We start from the raw sequence: 18554 nt of genomic DNA on the forward strand, positions 1-18554 counted from the left end.
TTGTCTCTAATTTTGTTTCTGAAAATATAAAATCAAAAAATATATTATTGAAATTTTGTGGAGGATATTATTGAAAAAGAAAAATTAAATTTTGTGGAGCCATAAATGGGCACGTTTTTGCGAGGCGGCTTGGATCAACCACTCGATTTAAATATCAAATTGGACAACAACCTCAATTGTTTGTATATAGAAAAGAAAAATAGTGATGATAAATAAATGCTTCATCAAAGTTGGTTAAAATAAACTTGAGAAGCCACAAAATCAACCGTTAGAAATAGATTAATACTCAACAGTTAGTTTGTAGAAATTAAATTTTAGATATAACAATGTGAAATTGAAATCATGTAATATTGTTAAAATGAGAAAAATTAGATGGTACACGGATCATAAAAATTCAAGTAAAGGACATAACATTATACAAAGTTAAAATTTTAGTCCCTTAAGGGTCTAAATTTGTGCCACGTACAATTCTAAAGCTTTAAAAAATATATACTAAATCACTAACATTTTGATTCGTTTGTCTTATTTATAATATTATATATTTTTTTAATAAAATAAATAAATAAATAATATAATTGTTGATTACAAAATTGAAAATTTGAAGTTTAATCCTTTTTTTTTTCTTATTTTGAGGTTTGATGAGAAATACATTTTTTTTATCTAACACAATGATTAGTCGTTAATGATTTTGATATTTTATGAGATTTTTAGATAATTAATTGTGAATTTATACATCTATTAGGCATTTTTAGGAGACTTAGTTAAGCTTAAATTTGCAAGTTAATATATTTATTAGACATAGTTTAAATATAATTCTCTAAAGAAATAGGAAGAAAGAAATAACTTGAATGCAAGTTTAAAACAAATTGTAAAATAAAATAATTTAGATGTGAAAACAATATTTTAAAAAATAATCATTCATAGCTCCGTCCTTACGTATAAATTTGACTAAAAAAGTTAAATAAACATAAACTTCCAATGTTACGTTTTGTATATATTTCATAAATTTCAGTACCTGAAATGTTTATATTGCTATTCGTCGTATTTTATAAATATTTTAATTTATTTAGACGGATTTAAAAATAATTAGAGAAAAGAAAGGAGAAAACGTGGACGAGGGAAAGGAAAAAGTAGAAGGCGTTGGTGGGGAGGTGTCCGTGTAATGACCCTACGACAAATTGCAATTATTGGTAATTCGCATCCCCTTCACTTTCACATTGGTCGCTCTCTTTGGATTTATCACGTGCTACTTTTTTTACATTATTATTTCTAATTAATAATCCAACTTACCTTTATTTTCATAATTTTTTGCTTAAATTATAAAACTAATCTCTACCATTTTAGAAAAAAAAAATATTTTGAATTTAGACTGTTTATGAACAAACTATATGTATTTTTTTTTTAATTATAGAAAGAATTTATAATTTAACCATATATATATATATATATATATATATATATATATATATATATATATATATATATATATATATATATATATATATATATATTTGTTTTTGTTTTTGAAAGATATGGAAATTAAACCATTAATTTATTTTGATTCCAGCAAAAGTGGATCTAAAACTACGATTGCAAGTTGAGGATCTTTTACTTTATTTTTTAAGATAGAATATGATATATATATTAATTAGGATCTCCATAATTAATTATATTTTAAATTCTTATATTAATATTAAATGCAATCCGTTGATCTTCAAGAGAAAAAATATATATAAAATATGTTATATTCAATATAATCGTGTTCTATTCTTTAAGATGATTTTTAGGATAAATGAGGTCAAATTTGTTCCTCAGCTTAATTTGGATTTTGACGTAAATAGTTTGTTTTATAACGTCAAATAAGTTGGTTATAAATTTGTTTCTAATGTGTCGAATATATATCCTTTCAAAATTTGAATTTATGAGAATTTGAGTTCAATAGAAGATTAAATTTTGAATTTCAAGTCCAACATGCATGTTCGATAAAATGAAAAACATTGGATCGATCACGAATTGTCGCATCGTCTAGCAAATTAACGGTAAAATTATAGATAATTGGACTCGAAACTTATTAAAGATTAACATCCAACACAAATTGAAATTGAAGATATAAGTTGATAGATATATGTTTACGATTTCATTTATTTTTTAAACAATTTATACTATTTTATGAAAAGCTATGATTTCTTACCGCTTCAAAATTTATAACAATACTTTTAAAATTATAATATTTTAATTGTTGAGTTTTAATATGTTGTGTACTTTACAAAAACTTGTGACAATTTGAAAATATAATGTATGTTTATTTATTATTAGTATTATAATTTGAGAATGTAGTAGGTTTTAAATTTGCACAAAAGTCTAAGAATTTTGTGAAAAGGTAAAAGTTGTAAAATAAAAAAATAAGAAAAAAGTTTTAAACAAAGTCGTCGTCAAATTCTTGTATAAATATATTTTATAATGATTAAAGTTTCAAAAACACTTTAAAAAAGTAAACAAGTTGAAAAAAAAAATATTATTCATTTAATCATTGAATTTGCAATATTCATCATCATCTTTGCTAGAAAATATTGTGTGTGTGTGTGTGTATAATATTCTGATTAAAGGCATTGAAAAGGATTTAAGAATCTAAGATAGCATCACTTATTTTAAAAGATAAAATAAAATAAATAATTTTAAATAAAAAGGATGATATTTTCAACAAAAAAAAAAAAAAAAAAACTTTATACAATTAATTTGAGAGAAAATAATTAAGAGTGTTGTCGTACAAACTACTCAATTTTTTGGTCTAAAATAAAAGAATATCATGTTTTTTTAAACATAAGTATAGAAAATTGGAATTCAACTATGCAAAATTAAATATTTGTTAAAAACGATTTCCATGACACGTTTTTTGTGTCAAACCTTTAATGTCCGTTGTCACAAAATATTTCATGCAAAACCTAGTAAAAAACATACACACAAAAAAACAATCATGTAAGGATCAAAGTTCAAGAAGCATGCTTAACAATGTTACATTGAAATGATAAACTTCAAAACTACAGGAAAGATATCGATATTACAATTTTATTTTAGAACCTTCGACTTAATCTTCAATTTCAACTTAAGTTCCTCCTAAGTTTGAAACTTGTACGATAATATTCCTCCAAGCTTTGTATAAAATTCCGTAAGCAATTAATGTTGTTCAAGCTTGACATCGTACATGTTAATCAAATTTTTACTAAAATTAATAAAATAGATCTAGTAGAATCTAATTTTGATGTTTGTCCTTTGATTTTCCTCCCACAAACTTTGGAACAAAATGTTTAGAAGGTAAGTTAGAAGTGAAATTGAGATTCCATTTAGTATTCCAAATGCCATTACAACTCTCGCATCCATTTCCTTCTAATGTTACGTTTGTTTGCTTATATCATGACAATGTGAATTGAGCGTAATATTTGTTATGAAAACTTTTGGGGACATCCCGGCGGCAGCCGAGTTGGGCGCAGAATAGTAAAAATAACAAAAATGACGTGGAAAATCATGAGAATAATTTTTTAAAAGAAAAAAAAAAAGGAAAAAGAGAAAAGGAATAGGAGGGAGAAGAGCGGGTAGAGAGGACGACTGGGCGACGGGAATCTTACAGAAGAGACGGCAGAGTGATAGTGGTTGAGAGCGATACCCTCTTCTTCTCTCTCACTCTCTTCTTCTTCTTCTTCTTCTTCTTCTTCATCTCTTACCCACCTAAACCAAACAAAAATATTCTCTCCCAAAACTCCATCACAATCATGAACCTAGAATCTCGACGCACCACCAATCATCCTCCACCTTCAATTGTGAAGACTGAATCTACAGATGATCGCAAACCCTCATCTCCCTCTCCCCTCTCCAAGAAAATCGTCATCAAGAGCGCCGATATGTTCACCGACATGCAGAAGGAAGCTATTGACGCTGCCATAGCCGTCAGTGCTTTAACCACGCTCTTGTTCTCTTAATTTTCTCTATTCATTCCTTCATTATCTCTTTCGTTTTTAGGCATTTGAGAAGCATTCCGTTGAGAAGGATATTGCCGAACAGATAAAGAAAGAGTTTGATAAGAATCATGGACCCACCTGGCATTGCATCGTCGGTCGTAATTTTGGTACCTTTTTTCACTCTCTATCTCTATTTCTTTACCTTCCTCCTTGATTTTCGGTTTCTTTCACTCTGATGTACAGAATCTCTGTTCATATCTCTAACTTTTACGCTCTCTTGGAAATGCTTCTCTTAATTCAGCTTCAATCTACGGAAATTGAGATCTAGCTGTTTGTTTATTTTATTTTATTTTTTGTCTTTTTCCCGGTGAACAATTAGATGGAGATTGGAGTAGGATGTTTTTCTTCGGAATTCTGATACCGTTAGCTTGGTTCTTCTTTCAGGCTCTACCACTTAGCAGAAGCAAGATTTGTCTGCATAGGCAGTTTTAGCCCATTAGTGTGTTTGTAAATTGAAATTACATATTTTCTTCTACTTGCATCACTAGGTAAGTGAAATCTAGTTGAGAATTTTGACTCCATTTGGTCCATCGCCTTAGTCTATATTGAATCTGTTAGCTAATTCTCAGCAATTTGGGGTGGGGGGTTCCGAATCTGGTTTTGATGACAAGATCAACGAGCATAGTGTGCTAGGATTCATTGTTCATGTTATGGAATCCGCAAATAAAGAAAATAGACAACATCAAGCAATAGAGAGTCGGGCATAGATTTACATGGTTTGGCAGAGGGAGAAAACAACTTGATTACAGAGAAAATTTAGAATGTAGATCACATGCGATTCTAAGGTTAAAAGTGTTAATAAAGCTTAGGGTCAAAATTGTAAATAAAGTAAATACAGCAAATGCAAATTCAAGTTAGTTTCACCCCGACTTGGTCGTGTCAATTCAAGGCATTCCACCAGTTTTGGAACTATGCAAGTTGAATGGGACAGAGGGAAATTGGTTATCAGTATTCAATTCTTCCCATCGTCAGTTGTCTCTTTTTTCTAAGTAAAATATCAGGCTGTAGCACGTAAGCAGAATTTGACTTAGTTTTGCTAGTTAGAGGTTGACTTCGCTGTGATATTGTCTCTTGAGAAATTTTTGCTGAACATGATCCAATCTCATATCTCTATGGTTTTGTTTGTAATTGCATGATGAAAGGTAAGAATCAAAATAGACTGTTTCATGTTTAATTTGAGTATCTAGTGCTCAGTTCTTGATATTTATGGGATGTAAAAGATTGCTTGACGAGATACAGGGAGGTGATCTACAACTTCTCTTTTTCTTCTGCTGTTAGGAAAAAAACATTTCTTATAGGCAAATAATAAAAGGTTGTGATCGGTGATCACACTACACTGACAGAGAGTCTTTCTAATATAAACTTTTAATAGGCAACTCTTTTTACCAGGCCATTCTAAGATTCAGAGATGAACACTAAATGGTTTGCCCTCAAGTTGGTATGTAACTTGTAAGTGGGTAGTCCTGTTGCTCGTGGTTTCCTTCACTCCGTAGAGCCACAATTTTTCCTTCATATGGCCAATCCATTCATCCCAATCCTTAGAAGAACCTCGTGGTATTAGTGATCCCATTCCATATAGTTTCTTCATCCTAGCCATAAAAATTGCAAGCTGTCGTAGTCATTATATTGGCAGATGAAAAAAATCTATTATTGTAGTTGCTGGCTTCAGACTGAAAATTTGGGACAATCCTAAAATTTATGCTTTATCCCTGAATGTTGCAGTGGATTGCCTTGTTTTTATCATTGAGCTTTTTTCAGGGTCCTATTTGTGTTAGTTCATTTTCCTGCATTAAATTAATATCCAGAATGATTCAATTTTCTTGTTTCTGTTTCAGGTTCTTACGTGACACACGAAACAAACCATTTTGTTTACTTCTACCTCGATCAGAAAGCAATTCTACTTTTCAAATCTGGTTGAGGATTGTTGTCCCCTTGAAAAAGATGCCACCAGCTACTATGGCGAGCTTGCGATAATGCTACTACAACTGTTTCTTGTATGTATAATTTAGTCTGCCAGTGTATGTAAGTAAATCAGCTGGTGTAGCATTTTCTATATTATAACTGTTATATATATATATATATATATATATATATATATATATATATATATATATCACTGGGGGAGTAGATTAAATGGTGAAACAAGAAATTCGATATGCCATTCACATAATGTCTCAGAAAAGGGCCTCTTTGTCAATGTCATTAAAACAAAAGGGTGCAGTAAAAGCTTCAAAAAGAAAAAGAAAATGCTGTGTCATTGGCCAAATGGTCACTGTCGTTTGAAATTTTGTCATTACTTCTTGATAGAGGAGTTTATGTTTTCTGGTTCAATTTTCAAATATTGCCTTGGAAGTTGTTTTGGTTTAGAAGAGTAAATGCACTAGCGGAGTAGAACAAGTACAATACAAAGATAGGGTGTAGTAAAAAGGGGTAAAAACAGACTGGAATTTTGAAAGAAAGAATTTTTGTACTGTTGCTGAATAAAGGAAGGAGTTAAAGGTGATGGGTATGTATATTTAGTAGTAGAGAAATGAGATTTTGCTGTGTAGATTTGATTTATTGCTCTTCATTATTTCTTTTTATTTCATGTAATGGTTTGCTCTTTTACACAGCTTAGCAGCACCCTGCCCTCAACTTTCTTAGGCAGGGGAGGAACTTTGGGGCCTTTGTTCTTGAAAATTATGGTATAGTCATGAGTGTGTGGTAATATTAAGGATTTGTAGTCTTGAATTTTTGTTTTATATTTCCAGCTTTGCTTAATTTGGTAAAGCCATGTTTGTTTGACAAGTAATATTGGATTTTGTTACCCAAATAGTATTTCATGTCATAAATTTATTTTGTTTTATTAAATCAAAATATTTATAATATATGATACAAAATTAATAATATAAAATTGATTAATAAACAATGATTTGGCTTCTTTTATTAATTAAATTTTGTGGAAGAGAGAACTAAACATGCCATAGTAAATTCAGTTTAGTGGTATTGACATAGCTTTCCCTGTGGGTTGGAGATTCAATCTCTATCGTGTAATTGTTATACTGAGATTGCAATAATTATACTTAGAGGGGGAGGGGGAGGGGGAGGGTGTTAAATTTAGCTAGCGTAGTTGTAGTTGTAGTAAAAATTGATTTAGTAAAAGCACGATCAAAACAAATCCAAATGCATCCCTGATTGCAACATATTACAATTGACGTACGAATGAAATTCTTTTAAGATTATAACAATGTTCGTTATATTTTGAGTCTTGACAGCCTAAGCTAAAACCTCGGATTATTTGTTAACTGAGATTTTGTTATTGGGAAATATTTATTTTGTTGTGCAAAGATCAACTGATGAAGGCTATAAAAGCAAGGAGTCTTCTTCCTCATTTGAGTTGATTTGGATACAACAGACTACTGAGTGAATAAAGCATTCTAAGGGGTTTTTCTTAATGAGTAAAAGCTAAAGCGTGTCTGTATCTAAGGGTATGTTTGATAATGTTTATATTTCCTATTTCCTATTTTTGTTTTTCACATTTTTTTTTTTTTTTTTTTGAGAAGCAGACATATTTGATAGCTGTTTCCATTTTTCGTTTCCAAATTTTAAGCAACATTATTCAAAATTGGACAAGAAATTATGGATAGTAGTTCCTGTCTGTTCCGTTCTTATTTTATTGGATTTCATTTCTTATATTTCGTAAAATCTCTAGTTGGCACATTAGTGAAAAGATACTTGAAATGACATTTGTCCTAAAAGTAGTGGTTTTAATTCTCAACATTTATGATTTTGTATTTTTATCTTATTTTTTTATATTTATATGGATAAATTGTTAAAATTGAATCTTTGACAAAATATTTATGGAGGGTAAAACTTTTTGTCTTTTAGTAGTTATTGTTAACTATAAATATTTTATCAAATTTTTTACTTTTGAAAAAAAGACATAATATTTCTTTATTGTTTGTTTTTTCTTATTTTTTTTCATATTTATATGGTTATTTTACTTTTGAATTTTAAATTTTTTAATATTTAGGTAATGTATTACTTGATTTTCAAATTTAGTATTTAATTTTAATATTTTTTATCGTTAAGAATAAAAGAAAAATGAATTTACTAAATATAGTAAAATTTTAAAATAAACTTCAAGGGATTTGATGATTTGATGAATACTGTCGTATTTTTTAAATAGTCAGTATTTTGCTATTTTAAAAAATGTCCCTTTTTCTTCATGTCATTTTGTACTTTGTTGATGTATTTTTGGTATTGTCTTTATTTATCCACAACTTCTAGAATTTATGTTACTTAAATGTTTAGTTTTTAAACTTTGGTTAATTATCTTTTGATATCCCATAACTTTTAAACTTTCAATTGTGTACGTCTCAATTTATGTCTAACTGGTGTTGAGCTATTTGTCAAATATTTTTTAAATTCAAAATCTTAGTACCCATTAAATCGAAAATTTAGTGTCCTATTCCACTAAAAACTCAAATTTCAAGTTTAATTGATTCATAGACTTCCTTTAAAGGAAAAAAAATTGAATAAGTCGTTATAATCTATGAGATACAAATTTAAATTTTAGTGACAAATTTAGTTTACATTTTAAAAGTTAAGAGGTATATAATTATTTTTAATCGTTTAGGAACCTATTTCATGCATAAATGAACGTCTAAGTGGTTGAGGAGGAACTTTGTAGTTAGTTGAACTTGACAAAGTTAGTTGAACTTGACCTTGAGTTGACCCTGAAGATTAGAAGATCCTAACCAACCCAAAGGTTTGTTCTTCTCTCTTTGACCATTATGGCCATACTTCGGGAGGAACCCTCCACCCTATGGTCGTGTTTTATTTAATGATCGACCTTGGAACCTATTCATTTGTTTTAACAATTTTTTTTCTTGTTCATGTTCACTCAGTAAAATCTCTCTCCTACAACATCAATGTAAATATAATAAGGTATTTGGATCCCTAACTCCTAATGAGTGGAATGAACTTAAATTCAATCCAATTATTTCCGATTCGTCAATTTTTTTTCTCTCTCTCTTCGTTCTAATATTTGTTTATTATTTTCAATCAGACCAAATTAGTTTATATTTCAAACATATCCTATTGTTACTTATTATGGTTGACTTAAAACAATGGAAAGTGTGTTGGAAGTTGAGAATGAGATGGATATATATAAGTTGGAAGGAAATTTTGAATGAATTGATTGAACAAATTGGGACTAAATGTATAATTTGACGTATACGTATATATCTCTCTCTATTTAAATTACGTAGAAAGAAAAACGAAAACAAGTGTCTCTCTATCAAGAAACTAATTATTATTCCGAATAGTACTAATCTGAAATTCAAAACATTAATGTTGAGTGTTAACCCTTATTAAATGCATCACATTAGACGTCACCTATTTTGGCAGCATCCCATCCATTTAAACCCAAACTATATCTGTGTTTATATATATATATATATATATATATATATATATATATATATATATATTCTTTTTAAAGAAAATATATTTTTGATCCATTTTTTAATGATAAATTTATATAAATACGTTCAAAGTACTAAATATTTACGATCACGTATAACCATTTAGAACAGTCCATAAAGCTAATTGTTCTTTTTAATGTTATATGTACCTTTATGAAATTTTAATTATTGTAGGAAGAATTTTTCGTTCTTTTTCTTATTTTTCTTTGCAATTTATTCCTCTCTTCTTCATATTATTAATTTATTTATATTATTACTTTTCTTTTTTCATATTTCTGTTGTTTGTTTGCCATTTCTTGATTTCCTTTTTCAAAATTTCTTTATTCTTCTTCGTCTCTCATCTTCTTTACTTTTTTCCTTATTGGTACCAAATCTAAATAGTGTTGGTACAAAATCTAAACAATCGTGTACCAACATATGAACTATCACTTGTCTATTCCAAATAGATAGAAATAGACTACTATCACTAATAAATTGTTTAGATTTGGTATAAGATCGTTTAGATTAGGTACAAAATCACTTAGGCTGAGAACAAATAAAACCGTTTAGACTAGATACAAGAATACAAGATTGTTTAAACTTGTTATAAGGTACCTGATCATTTAAGCTGGGTACAAAATCATGTTCACGCGTGTGTGATCGATTAATCGAAAATATTTTTGTTATTTCACGTCGTGGGCTTGTAGGTTTTTTACATTTTTCAAAATTATTCTATATCATGTCAATATTTTCGTAATTTGTTCTATTTTTTTTAAAAAAATTCCTTTTATTTATTTTATTTTTTATTTCTACCTTTAAAAATTAAGTCTATAAATGAATTAAAAAAAAACAAGTCAATTTTCTTTTTAAAAAATAACTCAAATATTTATTTTTAGATTTTGACTAGAAAATTAACCATTATGCTTAAAATATGAAGAGGATAATAATATAATTGACAATACAAATTAATAATAACAACCATTCAAAGAAAATGGATAAGGTGTAACAAATAGGTATTTTATTGATAAAATCAAATAATTAATATTATTTTTATGTTGATATAGTTTTCTAGAGACTTATGGTATGACGAAAAGAATAGATTCACTCTTTGCATCATCCTCTAATGATAAATTTATCAAAAAGGAGTTGATTGTCACTCTCAAGTTGTTGGATCAAATTGGTCGTGAATTTTTCTCTCAAACCAACTTCAAAGACTAAGGTTTGGTTTAAAAAGATTGACGAGATGTTAAAAGATCGACTACTATGACCAACCTAAAGAGTTGCACACAACCATACAAGTTGGCCTTTAGGTGGCCATGAGAGGGTTAACCCTTGGGATCATCCTTCCTACTATGGTTATGTCTAAACAATGTGTTTTGATAATGCAAATTCCATGTATCAATTGTTAAATTCATTTTGATGAACTTATGTACAAAATGTGTTTTTTAAATTCCATTTTATTTTATTTTCTATTCATAATTTTTTTAACGTCAAATTTTAGACCTCCAAATCCAATCGATGAGTTGAGTTCTAAAGTTAATTTCATCAAAATAGTCCAATTTTGACTCATCCTTTTTACTCAGGTACAAAACAATACTCTACGATACATCGTCTTAAAAATGCTCTCTACAAAACAAAATTTGACTGTGATGGAGAGGATATTATATTAAATTTGTGTAGATTTAATATAATATGGTGTGATTAATTTCCAAAAACAAAATTAACTTTTCTTATGCTTTTTTATAATTAGTTATATATCAATGCTTGACCAAAAAACGAAAGAAAACAGAACCCATTTCTTATCCACACACAGAAAAAAGGGGAAAATCCATCAATACACAATATCCACCTTTTGTCTTAATATATCTATAGAAGTCTTTTGGCTAATTAAATCTTTTAAAAAAGAAAAAAAAAAAAAAAGAACATCCTTCTTCTTCTTCTCCTAGGTTTCATCTTCAGAGATCAAAACCCCACCCACCCAAAAAGAAAAAAATAAAAATAAATAAGAAACCCGAGAAATAAATTCACAGCTGAAAATTACAAAAAAGAAAGACGATTTATGGTTTGACGAGGATCAGTAAGCAAAACCTGGGGAGTGGTTTTTGGTGGGTTTAGGGAGGCGAGAAGGTGGAGGAGAGGGAGAAGTAGGGGTGGTTTGTGGGTTAATGGCGGCGACGAACGAGCAGTTTCCGGCATCTAACATTGTTTCTTCTTCGTCCATGAAAATCTGCCGGCATCTGCACTCTTCACTGCAGAAACCCTTGTCCCCTCTGTGTATATGTATATGTATATAAATAACTATTTTTTAATAATAATAATAATAATAATAAAAAAGAAATGGTTAAAATATTAACTACTTACTGGTACATATAGATGTCTTTTCCGGGGAGAAGCTTCTGGGCGCACAGAAAGCATCGTTCCAGAAATCTTGGAGTTTTAGAAGAAGAAGAAGAAGAAGAAGAAACAGAGTGGTGGCGATGGCGGTTGTTGTGGTTGTTGTTAATCATGATAAGAGTAGTTTTGTCAATGACCTGACGAGTCGAGTCAGTGACGACGTCGAGTTTCCGAGTTTCTAAGATTACACTGAGTCCTACCATGTCTCATTTTCTATAAGGCGGTGGGTGGCGGAGCAGAGGATGGATGTTTTTGAATATTTGAAGTTGTTTGTTTGTGGTTGTTGTTGTTGATTGTTGGGTTGTGGTGGAGGAAAATGAAAAATAGAGGATTTAAAAAGAAAAAAAAAGGAAGAAGAAGAAGAAGAAGAAGAAGAAGAAAAATGAAAGAATGGGTTTTAGTGTGGGGTCAGGTCAGGTCAGGGAAGGAGGTGGGGCCCGGATACAGCTATGTAGGTGTAAGGAAGAACGATTTGACTGCTTCTTCTCTCTTACTGCCACGTTTACCCTTTCTTTTTTAACTCTTGTCGTTTTCTTCTTCTTCTTCTTCTTCTTCTTCTTCTTCTTATTTTTAATTTATTTTATTTCTAATTTTTATCAAACATTTTAATATGTATCTTTTCTTGTTACATAATATTTTCAAATTATATACTTCTTGGATATACAATTAAATAGTTTAGGCTTTATTTACCATCCATCCTTCTTTAGTTTCCTCTTTTTGACTTTTTTCTCTTAATATCATTGGTACCCTAAATCTGGATAATTTTGGAAACTTTAAACTTATTCAAATCAAGTTCTAACCTACTTCACTCAAATTTTAGCTTAAAAGGTTAGTAAGTTTAAATGTCCCCATCAAATATTACAAATTTAGTTCAATTTGTTATTTCAAATTTGCTATCGAAACTAGCTAGCTAGTTAGAAGAATGAGGATGGTTCATTTCCGTAGAATACATGGTTAGATGGGAATCTGTTGTGACTTTAATTGTCCTACAATCTAACTACGAGTTCCAATACCCATGTCAATCAACAAGGGAACTTTGTCTTATAATTCGTATTAGCTTGGAATATTTCTCTAACCTCATCGATAATATGACAATATATGGTAATGTGTATATCTCGAATATGAGAGAGAGGATGATTAAATATAAAATATAGTTGATTTTTTTTTAAGTACAACCAATGGTAAGTGGGAACTTAAACTACAAACGTTGTTGTTACTAGGGCATTAGTATTTCATTTGAGTCATGCTCGTTTTGTAGCCATGAACGATATGTTCTTAATTAAGAGGTTTTGTAACTATTTATTAATTTTTTTTTTGTTTTTAATTTTTGAAAAGTAAGCCTACACCTTGAACTTTTTGTTCAATCATCTATTTTTTACTAATTTTTTATTCAATATTTACCTATTTACATAAGCTCAACATCATGAATTTGAGTAATTTAAATTAACATGGATAAACTTTAGTGAAAGGAAAAGATATTTTATATTTATATATTAATTTAAATATGTTTTTCTTCAATTGTTCTTTAGAAAAATATAATTAAAATGAACATTATTCAGCTATATTATTTATTATCAATACATCATAGAACGAGAAAATCGAACCTCTAACATTAAAATACTATACAATTAATTGAATTACACCGTTCATAACTTGTACTCGCGTTGGTTAGTTTTTCTTAAAAACCCTTAGAAAAGAAATATATTTGGGGTTGGGAGAGAAAAAGAAAAGAAAGCAAAAGGTGGTACAGGTGGATAAGCTAAGATGACTAAAGTGATGGCAACCTTTATCTCTTTGGTTTGTCCTTTTTCATTTTCTTGCCTAAAGAAAACAAATAATAATCTATGCATTTCACAAAACCATTCATGAGATGTCACTTTAATAATCCTCTCTCAGTCTTACTATGTTCATTATTATTTCACTATTTTTCTCCTCTATCTTAGATATGGACAAAAATTACATTATTATTCACATAATATATAACATATAATAAATTATATTCTAAGTTACTTTCAACTTCCAATCACAATTCAACACCCAAAACCAAAACACTTTTAATTCACTCATCAAATTAAAAGTTAATTCCGTGTAGAATTAAATAGAGAGTTTGAGTTTCAAAAAAGTGTTGTTTGGTCGGAGTGATATTATTAATTATTGCATGATTTCACACGCAATCATCAATTATTCTATATCATTTCACATTACTCATCATTATTTACTTCCATTTTTTTAATTACTCTTCAAATTAGTACACTAAACTCGAGTTTAAGCAGTTAAATTAATGATTGTGAACGTTTGTTTCTTTCTTTGTTGATAACAATCGGTATCTTACTGTTGATACTCTTTTTAATTAATCTGTTAAAAGCATAATATTTGTTTGATATTTATTAGAAATTCAAAATTGGAAGTTTGTATCGTTGGATCGAGATTGCATGGAGTCCCAATACAGATGCTGAGGGGTTAGGGTTCGGTGATTCCATACTATCTAGGATGAGTATTGTTGACATGCACAACATTCATAATAAGAGCTCAAAATCCCCTAGAAGCTTAGAAGATCAGTAATGGCCTCCAGTAGGTTATGTCAATCAATTTACCAACTTAAAAGTGTTGAAACTGATAGATAAGCAAACTGAAGTATCTCTTTTCATTGGTAAATCTAAGGCCTTAACTCAAGGAATGAAGATTATAACTTTTATCATGTTTGACATTTCCACAATATAATGCTACGACATAACTAGCAAAAAAAAGTGTTTGAGTAATGTGTCATCTACTGTTCTCCTTTCTTCTTATTCTAAGGGGTTATTTTTGCTTTATTTACACGTTTTTTAAAAAATGTTGTTAATGTTTGGAATCTAATAGTTATATTATATGTATCTCTTAAAGTAGTTTTAGAATTATTAGTAAAGGAGTAAACCAAAAACAATAAAGTGGAGTGAGTTTTAATTATAGTCACCTAAACGACTGTCGACTCTTTTGATGTACTACGAAGGAGAATGTCTCCCCACTCCTGAAAATGACCTTACATAACATAAGTTTAATTTTAATTAATAACTTAAAGAAATAATGGAACTTTTGGATTTTTTTTATGTATATAATATATAACACCTAAGAATTTCATCACTTGTTTATTTTTTTTCCCTTAAAAATAATAAACTTTAATTTAATCTTTTTAAAGTTCCAACATTTATTCTTAGCCTTTCATTGACTACGTTCTTTCAAAACCATAATTGAAGAAGAAAGTTAAAGTTGGAATATGAAGTAGTAGGTCATTGATCTAAAACAATACTAAGTCTTTTGGAATAATAGCAAACATTATAGTAAATAATAAAAATATGGTAAATATAAAATTGTACAAATTGATATTATGATAGGGTTTCCTATGGTGAACAGTAATATGATATTATTATAATTTAGATAATATTTGTTCTAAATAATTATTTTAAAAGAAAAAAAAAAGAAAATATTTGTTGGAGAATAGTAACTTTTCCATATTTGTGTTGCTGATTTGTGTTTTTTTTAAAAATATTGAACAATAAGAATTCACAAATTTAGAAAAGAAATATTCCAGCTTTGTGAGGCACCGTTGCCATTCCTATCATGTACATCACTTTCATCAAAATTGATTTGTTATAGGTCTCCGTACGCAACACAAATACATTTGTAAGAAATAAGAATATATTTACATATTTACATATTTACATATTTACATATTTACATATACACCCTTTTTTTTCCTTAAAATACGTATACAAAATAATAATAACAAAAATAATTAAATGCAGCTGAAGGTTCTGAGAACGGCGGTGAAACGTAGTCGGCGATCGGCGGCGGCGCTACTAAAAGTAGACTTGTATTATATATACTCATTTGCTGGCTATACCCATAATAGTTTTATGAAGAGAAAAAAAACCTTAATTAATTTCATAAATATTGGTGGCCACCTCCAGTAAAGGCGGCGCCACCGGACACAGGTGGCGCTAGGTTTCCGCCGTACTTTTGGTTAACCCTCCGCCATAATTCAATGACTTCGCTGCTGCGTGTCCAATTCTTATTTCTTCTCTCATTTATTGCTCTTTTGCCACACCCTTCCAACAATCGACACATATCAAACTTTCAAATTCAATTCTAGATTTAAATAGGGAGTCGTTTTCAAATGAAGGACAACACTTATAACTATAGTAAAATATTACTATAAAGAATGTTGTCTCGCTAGCCATAATAAAAAATGTTGATATCATATGATCGTTTTATTGTATATAACCATTATCTCTTATCATTTATCACACAACGACGCAATTTATTGAGATGTCCCAACTTTCAATGCCGATATTGTGGGTATACATCCCCAATGTTTTAACAACTGTAATCTAAAGTACTTCATCTAGGAATATAAGGAAAGATAAAGTTGGTGCATAGAACTCTTGTACGCAAGTCTTGGACATTCCTCTAACCTTATTGATCTAATACGAAAACGTTGTAGGTTGGAGTTAACCTACAAATGTATACTCATACTTGTGCTGTGACAATGAACCAAAATGTTATTTACATTAAATTCACATATATTTTTTTTAATTAATTGGTAATTTATTATGGTAGAAGGATCATATGTGAGACCATATTTACAATTTTATCCCATTTTTTATTTGATACATAATGTACTTTTCACTTTAATTTGATTCAACTAGAGATTAATCATTATTACGTTTCATGATGGCCATTTTTTCGTTAGAAGTGTTTCTAATGATCTCTTGCAACCATTATTACTTCAAATTACCATTATATTTGACAATACATTCACTTAAAATTAATTTTCATTCACCTAATATTAAAAGTAGTTTAAGATCGATCACAAACCTCAGTTAAGAACTCATTTCATCATTGTCTGTGATGATTGCGATTATGCAATTATTAAAGATTTCTAAAAAAAAATGTTGGTTTAATCTTTATGATGTGTGTTAGTGTTGCCACCAATTATTTTAGGTTATCAATTACTGGTTTTTCAATTTTGCATGCGTCGTCTTTAATTTTAATCACATAAGGCTCTATAATTAAATTATTGATTCATACACCGAACAAGTTTTGAAAGTATTTGTTTTTATATATAAATTAAAATATTTTGTTTTCTAAATATAACAAAAAATATATAAAGTATTTAAAATAATTTCTCTAAATTAATAATAATAATAATAATAATAATAATAAGCAGTGGTCATTTATGTGAATGGGCCATTGATGTAATGAGGGTCATAGTTGACAAAAAGAATCATCAGGACTTGGCACGCTTGCATGTGGATTTATTTTGTTACTATTAAGAATGTTTTGTATTAAATGATTGTATGAAAAATATGTTTTTGCTTTGGATAATTTAGTTTCTATCTTTTGATCAAAATCAAAATACTTTGGTTCATGAAATTTTAAGATCCATTAATATCAACTAAGATGATGATTAGGTTGATTTTAATGTGGTTTTTATTATTATTACTTTTTTGTGATAGGGTAAATAATTTTTTTTTTTTTTGAAAATAGAAATAAAAGGAACTAAGAGAAATCTGTTAACATTTAACACTTCTTATAAGCTAATTGAATCTTACAATCATCGATTGATCTGTTCTCAAGATGAGGATATATAGGTCGTGCCATCAATTTGTTAATCAATTTTAAATTTTGTGGTTTGAAAATGATCCTCATAGATTCTTTAATTATCTTTTTTCATATATTCAAAAATTTAATCTTTTGAATTCCAAATCTTTAGAGCTTCATAGTTTTGTAGCTTTGATCTTCGATTCGTCCAACTTTCCGATACAAATGGATAATACATTTTATTTTCATAGAAGTTAATTAAATAGACTTGGGACCAATTACTCTTGGGCCAAAAAATTGGGCTTCCACCTGGGAGCCAATATCTTATTTAAACAAAAATGCTTACCATAGACTCGTTGTATTTCGACTCGATCTAATTTATAATTTATTACGAGGAACTCCAACTTTCCTTATGATAATATAACTTACTTGTAATTTACCAAAGTTTCTTATTCAACAACATAAACTATAACATAATCAAAGCAATGTATTTTTTTTCCTTGGTGTAGACTAATTAACAGTAAAATTTAATGTAACTAAACATAATATAATAATGAACGTATGAAAGTGTTATTAACTGTGATTTGAACGTTACTTGTACTAAACGAAATCGAATAAAATTTGGGGAAATTGGTTGAATTTTAATCCATAATTTTCGGGACAGTTTTCTTTTATCGGTTGCTTTTCCTTGTTTGTTCTTGTTCTGTTGGCATTCCCATCCATCAAGGATTTTGGACAATTTGGCTATATTCTTAAATGCAAAAATAAATAAATAATGATGGTTTTTTCAATAAATAAACTATTTACATCCAACTGAAAAAATAACCCAAAAACACAAATACACCTCTTTTTTTTTTTTTAATTTATATAAATATTTTGTTCATTTTATCATTTTTTAACAATTTTTCTAATAATAATTATAACAAACAACAATTCGTAACGATTAAATCTAACTTCTAAAGTTTGAATCATGTTCTATTTTCGTCCATAAAATAAGAAAATTCTTTCTTTGTCTTCCTCCAAACTCTATTTTTATTTATGCAAGGGGAATATTTATTTGCAATTTTGTATTCTTTATTTTATGCATATGAGTTGTACTTATTTTATTTTATCTTTCCAT

General features: G+C 28.8%; 2 protein-coding genes across 4 annotated transcripts; one reads left to right on the forward strand and one right to left on the reverse strand.

Annotated features, from left to right (window-relative positions):
- Nucleotides 1-3450: 3450 nt before the first annotated feature.
- On the forward strand, nt 3451-6844 carry LOC103483858 (uncharacterized). Of its 3 annotated transcripts, none has more exons than XR_007821687.1 (4): nt 3563-3941; nt 4015-4120; nt 5849-6035; nt 6626-6844. XR_007821687.1 is itself a non-coding variant. In XM_051086177.1 (3 exons), exons 1-3 carry the CDS (start codon nt 3768-3770, stop codon nt 5929-5931), a joined length of 363 nt encoding a protein of 120 aa, XP_050942134.1. In that variant the 5' UTR covers nt 3451-3767; the 3' UTR covers nt 5932-6844. The 3 variants fall into 3 exon arrangements, 1 of the variants encoding a protein (XP_050942134.1); XR_007821688.1 differs by having other exon boundaries at nt 5849-6007; XM_051086177.1 differs by having other exon boundaries at nt 3451-3941; nt 5849-6844.
- A 4451-nt stretch (nt 6845-11295) lies between these two features.
- Nucleotides 11296-12205, reverse strand: LOC103483860 (FCS-Like Zinc finger 15-like). The gene is made up of 2 exons (XM_008440678.2): nt 11822-12205; nt 11296-11730 (listed from the first exon to the last, which is right to left on the reverse strand). Exons 1-2 carry the CDS (start codon nt 12055-12057, stop codon nt 11535-11537), a joined length of 432 nt encoding a protein of 143 aa, XP_008438900.1. The 5' UTR covers nt 12058-12205; the 3' UTR covers nt 11296-11534.
- Nucleotides 12206-18554: the final 6349 nt, after the last annotated feature.

This window comes from Cucumis melo, chromosome 6 (genome assembly GCF_025177605.1).
Source record: "Cucumis melo cultivar AY chromosome 6, USDA_Cmelo_AY_1.0, whole genome shotgun sequence".
Classification (NCBI taxonomy): Eukaryota; Viridiplantae; Streptophyta; class Magnoliopsida; order Cucurbitales; family Cucurbitaceae; genus Cucumis; species Cucumis melo.

What these genes read in the sequence shown, in the direction of transcription:
- LOC103483858 (XM_051086177.1), top strand. Translation starts at nt 3,768, where the DNA reads ATGAACCTAGAATCTCGACGCACCACCAATCATCCTCCACCTTCAATT. An exon ending in CTATTGACGCTGCCATAGCC is followed by an intron (nt 3,942 to 4,014) that starts GTCAGTGCTTTA and finishes TTTCGTTTTTAG; the next exon opens with GCATTTGAGAAGCATTCCGT. An exon ending in CATCGTCGGTCGTAATTTTG is followed by an intron (nt 4,121 to 5,848) that starts GTACCTTTTTTC and finishes TTTCTGTTTCAG; the next exon opens with GTTCTTACGTGACACACGAA.
- LOC103483860 (XM_008440678.2), bottom strand. Translation starts at nt 12,057, where the DNA reads ATGGTAGGACTCAGTGTAATCTTAGAAACTCGGAAACTCGACGTCGTC. An exon ending in AAAGACATCTATATGTACCA is followed by an intron (nt 11,731 to 11,821) that starts GTAAGTAGTTAA and finishes ACATATACACAG; the next exon opens with AGGGGACAAGGGTTTCTGCA.